The sequence below is a fragment of the Terrapene carolina genome, unplaced genomic scaffold (genome assembly GCF_002925995.2).
Source record: "Terrapene carolina triunguis isolate 2854851 unplaced genomic scaffold, T_m_triunguis-2.0 Scaffold211, whole genome shotgun sequence".
Classification (NCBI taxonomy): Eukaryota; Metazoa; Chordata; order Testudines; family Emydidae; genus Terrapene; species Terrapene triunguis.
The window spans coordinates 32,802,347-32,808,533 of NW_020664562.1; the positions used below are offsets into that span (position 1 = coordinate 32,802,347).

The 6,187-nt window shown below is 41.9% G+C and overlaps 1 protein-coding gene across 1 annotated transcript in view; it reads right to left on the reverse strand.

The window, feature by feature from the left end:
• LOC113407365 (mutS protein homolog 4-like) overlaps nt 1-5,981 on the reverse strand; it is a 62,993-nt gene extending 57,012 nt beyond the window's left edge. Inside the window, exons 1-2 of the mRNA XM_029912387.1 lie at nt 5,681-5,981; nt 1,329-1,493 (exon numbers count right to left, since the gene is read on the reverse strand). Of these exons, the coding sequence (XP_029768247.1) occupies nt 1,329-1,493; nt 5,681-5,981 (466 nt within the window). The remainder of the gene's footprint in view (nt 1-1,328; nt 1,494-5,680) is intronic.
• Nucleotides 5,982-6,187: the final 206 nt, after the last annotated feature.

Genomic DNA, 6,187 nt, shown 5'->3' on the forward strand with positions numbered 1-6,187 from the left:
GGTCCGGATCCAGGGGGGAGGGTCTCAGGAGGGAGTCTGGGTTCAGGGGGCTCAGTGGGGGGATTCTGGGTGTGGGGGGTGAGGCTCAGTGGGGGGCCAGGTATGGGGAGTTTGGATACATAGGGGGTTGGGCAGATGGGAGAGCAGCTCTTCCCCTGCAGCTGAGGAATGATGGGGGCAGGGGTAGGGAGGGGGCAGAGCTTCCTGCAGCTGGGTGGGTTTCTGGGAACAGGTCTGGCCTGCTCCTTGTAGGGGAAGAGGAAGTCATGTCCTCCCCTGCCTTCAGCCCATCTGGGACTAGTAGCTGAGCCCGGCAAAAGGGCCGGGGCACCCTCAGGCCCACCCCCCACCCTGCAGTGATTTACCTCTCCACTGGCTGCTCCGGATGCCCGAAAAGACACACCCAGGCTGCTGGGGAGGGGTACATGATCACTCTTGAAGCTTCCCTTTGCTTCCCTGTCAGAAGTCATTTTTCTGAGAGGAAGCCAAGAAATCTGCAGGGGACATGAATTCTGCATGCGTGCAGTGGCACAGAATTCTCCCAAGAGTAATTTTAGTATCAGAAAACCCAACACCTAATATTAACGGAAACTCTGTCCAAGGGGCTGTCATGTTCTGGGGTGCAATCCAGGGCAGTGAGGGGTTATGTCACTGCTTGCCCTGTAACTGTGAGTGACTCAAAATGCTCTGCTGCTGGAGCTCCCTCATCTGGAGACTTCCAACCAGCATACAAGCATGCACTGAGTTTGTGTACGTTAAGCAGCCCTGGTTCAGCACTCTGATTCCAGCAGCCTCCTTGTTATCCCACTGCCACACTCTTTGTTGTGAAAGAACTCCTTGAGATGAACTAGAAGAATTCTGCTGCTAACTCCTTCACATGTTAGTGGATTCTGGATGAGAGCTTTGCACTAGCAAAAGTAAAAATTACTCTTCCTAAAAGTAATGGGGACAAAGCTGATTTTGTTGTTGTCTGACAAGATAAAAAAATATAGAGTACAAATTTAGGTAAAGTTACCTTAGTAAAGTTACCATAGACTCACCAACATGTCCATACACTTACACCAAAACTGAATAATTTGAGAGAATATTTATTTTGAAGAAGAATGCAAGGAAGAAAATGTAGCTAATCAGTAACTAAAATAATATTTTTCTTACGTACATATCCATCAATGCTAGGTATCCTATATAACGTAATACCTCCCAACATACATGAACATAAAAGTTAATGTTAAGTATGTTACTATGTAACATTAAATTGTTAAAATATATTTTAAAAAATAAGGCTACAGGTTTAAAGAGAGCTACTCCTATAAAAATATCAACTCTACCTGAATATCCCATGAGAGGAGTCCTGCTTCTACAACCTGATCTACTAGAAGAGAGGGGTGTTTTTCCTATCCAGGCACTATTTAGACCTCTTGCAGAAGAAGAGCTTGTAAAATTCATTGTGCTAACATTTTCTGCATACGAACTCTTGTCCCCAAAGTATGAATCTATGAAAAAAGGCAAGCATCTCTTGAAAAGATAATGCATAGATCACTTTGCTATTTAAGTCACACAAACGCCATAAAATAAAATTAACACAATCAGACATGAATTGTTTTGTTTGAAAAGCAATACAAATAAGGAAAAATAGTTAAAAGACTGTTAAGACATCTTAATGGAGAAAGGTTAATATATCCAGTCACAGAACCCAAGGGAGCTTTGCTGAATTGATATTAATATTTATATAATCCAAGTATAAAAAGAGAAAAAGTAAACTTCAGTAAGATGCTATTTTGGAAACCAACTCATATTGATATGATAATTTCTCCTTAATGTCATTACTTTATACTGACAGCAAATTCCCTGCTTAGGATGTTATACTAATATTATGTGATAAAAAGCCAGATACAATGCATAATTTCATATTTGAGGGATTTCTGGGCCTATAAAAGGGGATGCTCTATTTGTCAGATTTTCTACCTTCAGTTGCCTGTCTATTTCAATAATAATATCTGAAGTTGCACAAAGTGCTTGTGAAAATTCCCAAGTCTGAAAAGGGTCATAAAAAGAATGTATTTGCCTAATACTGAACACACATTTTAAAGGGTAATAAAAATGAAGAGAAAGAACCATATTCAAAAACTCATTCAGTTAAATTATCTTCTTCTGCCTATATGGTTCAACTCCAAGTCATACAATTTAAAATTTAAGAACTGGTGTGCTTCTTGGAATTTTTATGTTATGTTAGTAAAAATACTTTAAAAGTATGTTAGTTATTTTCCTAATAATAAAATGGAGACCACCTGCTGAGGGAAAGATGGCCAGCTAAGTCCCAGTGGCAAAAGCCTGAAGTACCTCTGTATGATCTTTAATCGTTTCCATTAAATAATCTTTGACCCTAATGTCCTAATCTATTAACATAATCCTGCACATTGAAGCAAGGGGAAGATTAGACAACACTAGAGCAAATTGTGTCATGGGCTCCTACACCGCCACACAAGCCAACACAACATTCCCATTCCACATACAAGAAAACAGGTGAGGTATCTCAAACAGATATTAGGTAAATGTTGACTTTTTAATGGTATTCAAGGTATATATATCAGCACTAGTGCTTTGAACTTTGGCCACTGGTACTTGGCTGGCCATGCACCTCCCATTTAATGGTATATACCAGGGGTAGGCAACCTATGACACATGTGCCAAAGGCAGCACGCGAGCTGATTTGCAGTGGAACTCACACTGCCCGGGTCCTGGCCACCAGTCCGGGGGGGTTGGGAGTGGGGCGCTGCATTTTAATTTAATTTTAAATGAAGCTTCTTACACATTTTAAAAACCTTATTTACTTTACATACAACAATAGTTTAGTTATATATTATAGACTTATAGAAAGAGATCTTCTAAAAACGTTAAAATGTATTACTGGCACGCAAAACCTTAAATTAAAGTGAATAAATGACGACTCGGCACACCACTTCTGAAAGGTTGCCGACCCCTGGTATACACCATAACCCTCCTCCATACCTGTGCTGAAACCAGGGCCCTGCCCCTGCTGAACACCTGCAAGCTGCCACATATTCAACTGTCAGTACTCTAACCCACAATACAGCTTGTGTGGCTTTAAGTCCAAACCCATTTTGTGTGTTCTTGTATGCTCCAGAATATGGAGTACTCCAAGCTTTACTATGTGCTAGAGGTTATACTAAATGAAAGTAATTAGTTGTGGTGGGTGGGGGCTCAGCACAGATGCTGGGCTCCACCTTGTTCAGTCTCAAGGACCAAAACCTGTACCATTGAAGCCAATGGGTTTTATCATAGCTTTTATGGCCCTGTCCTGATGGCCAAAAAGAATATAGTTTTCAATTGCATTAGTGCGAAGTAGCTTAACACAACTGCAAAATTATTAGAGCTGTCAATTAATTGCAGTTAACTCATGTGATTAACTCAAAAAAATTAATTGCGGTTAATAAAATTAATTGTGATTAATAGCAGTTTTAATCGCACTCAAACAATAGAATATCAATTGAAATTTATGAAATATTTTGGATGTTTTTTCATATATAGTGTATTCTGTGTTGTAACTGAAATCAAAGTGTATATTTTTGATTATAAATATTTGCACTGTAAAAATGATAAACAAAAGAAATAGTATTTTTCAGTTCAGTTCACACAAGTATTGTAGTCCAATCTCTGTCGTGATTTACAAATGTAGATTTTTTTTTGTTACATAACTGCACTCAAAAACAAAACAATGTAAAACATCAGAACCTACAAGTTCACTCAGTCCTACTTCTTTTTCAGCCAATCACTAAGAGACAAGCAAGCTTGTTTATATTTACAGCAGATAATGCTGCCCTCTTCTTATTTACAATGTCACCAGAAATTGAGAACAGGCATTTGCTTGGTAGTTTTGTAGCCAGCATTGCAAGGTATTTGTGTGCCAGATATGCTAAACAAAAGTCTTAAAAGAGCAACACTCTGATGCGGAAACAACAGAACCCGAACCACCAAAAGAGAATAACAACCTTATGCTGGTGGCATCTGACTCAGATAATGAAAATGAACATGCATCGGTCTGTAATGCTTTGGATTGTTATCGAGCAGAACCCATCATCAGCATGGACCCACGTCCCCTGGAATGGTGGCTGAAGCATGAAGGGCCACATGACTCTTTAGTGCATCTGGCATGTAAATATCATGCAATGCCCGGCTACAACAATGCCATGCGAACACCTGTTCTCACTTTCAGGTGACATTGTAACAAGAAGTGGGCAGCATTATCTCCAGCAAATGTAAACAAACTTGTTTGTCTGAGCGATTGGCTGAACAAGAAGTACGACTGAGTGGACTTGCAGCCTCTAAAATTTTACATTGTTTTATTTTTGAATTCAGGTTTTTTTTTTTACATAATTCTACATTTGTAGCTTTCATGACAAAGCGATTGCACTACAGTATTTGTACTAGGTGAATTGAAAAATATTTTTATTTTGTTTTTTTACAGTGCAAATACTAGTAATCAAAAATAAATATAAAATGAGCACTGTACACTTTGTACTCTGTTGTAATTGAAATCAATGTATTTTAAAATGTAGAAAACATCCAAAAATATTTAAATAAACAGAATTGTATTAATGTTTAACGGTGCGATTAATAACAATTTTTTTAATCCCTTGACAGCCTTAAAAATTGTTAGACTACATTTTTAAAAACTTTAAAAGGTCTTTTCAATCATGTTAGATTTATTGAGCTAATACAACTGAAAACCACACCTTTTTGACCCATCAAGGTAGGGCTTGTGGGAACAGGATCTAAGGGCTTATCTACATAAAACTGTACCATTTTAACTATACTGGCATAGTTAAAATAGTACCACCATCCCTAGTGTGGATATAGATACACTGGTATAAAATGTGCTTCCCTAAGAGAATGGGACTAAGCTCTACTGACATAACAGTATACTTTATACTGGCAAAACAGTGTCCACAACCTAGAGGTTGTGCAAGTGTAACTATTTTGATTAAAAAATTACACCTCTAACTAAAATAGTTATACCAGTACAAAAAGCATGCAGACCAGACCCGTAAAATGATGAGGCTACTTCCTGCAAGAAACCAGGTTTTATTGGCTCAGCTGAGGACTTCACCTGATACTGTTAACTCTGTCTTACCCCAACCATTTTAGGTAATTAAAAGTAAACTGAAGCAAATTTTAAAAATGTGGAGGAATTTTTGGTGGGTTTAGAGAGCAAATTGTTTTTTCTTATTTATATGTTTATTTTAACATTAGCAATATCACATCTCCCCACTTTCTTCTCATGACGGGAGATCTGAGTATTGCTGCCATAGGAGACTTTAATTTGAGCTGCAGTTCCAACTCCATCAAAAGGAGAAGAGCATCCTCCTCCTTACACAGGCAGCCCATCCAACTGCTCAGGCCGATGGGACAGAGCTGTTTCAGGCACGGGATACACGTGGATGCAGGAAGCTGTGTAACACTGATCCACTGGGGTTGCAGATTCCTGTTTCCCCTTCCCAGGAGCAGCAGTTGGCCTGGGCGGGTTGGTGGCCCAGGGAGGGCACGGCGGGAGGACGGGCCTATCTCCATCTAGGGCGCTAGGCTGCTCAGACGACCCCGTACAGAGGGCCCGACAGCTCGGGGAGGGCGTGTCTGGGTGGGCCAGCCTCACTGCTCCCACCTCCTGCTGCCGCAGAGAACAGCTGCGGCCCCGGCCCCGGGGGAACGACCCTGCCGAGGGAGTCTGCCTCTCGCTGGGGGCCGCCGGCGCTGCCCGCCGTGCTCAGCGGGGTTTGCAGCAGCCCGAAGTGGTAGCGAGGCAGGTGCTCCGTCCCGGACGAGGACGAACAGCGGCCCGAATAGGAGGCAGAAGCAGAGGCCTCCTCCCGCGCTGCCGACCTCCTCTCGTCGCTTCCCCGCAGCATCTCCCTCAGCGCAGGCACCAGAGGCCACACACAAAATGGCGGCACCGGCGACGACATGAAACCGGCGCATGCGCAAACAGGAAAGGACGCCCGCCGCCGCAATCCAGTATACCATGGCCGCCTGGAAGCCATTTTGTTTTGGGAATCATAAGAGCCCTGCCGCGTGTTATGCGGCTGGCCCTTTAAATCCCCGACATGGGAGTGAGCATACAAAGCAACTGCTGCTGCACAGTGAGTTTGGTCCCCGTCTGCCCGAGCAGACA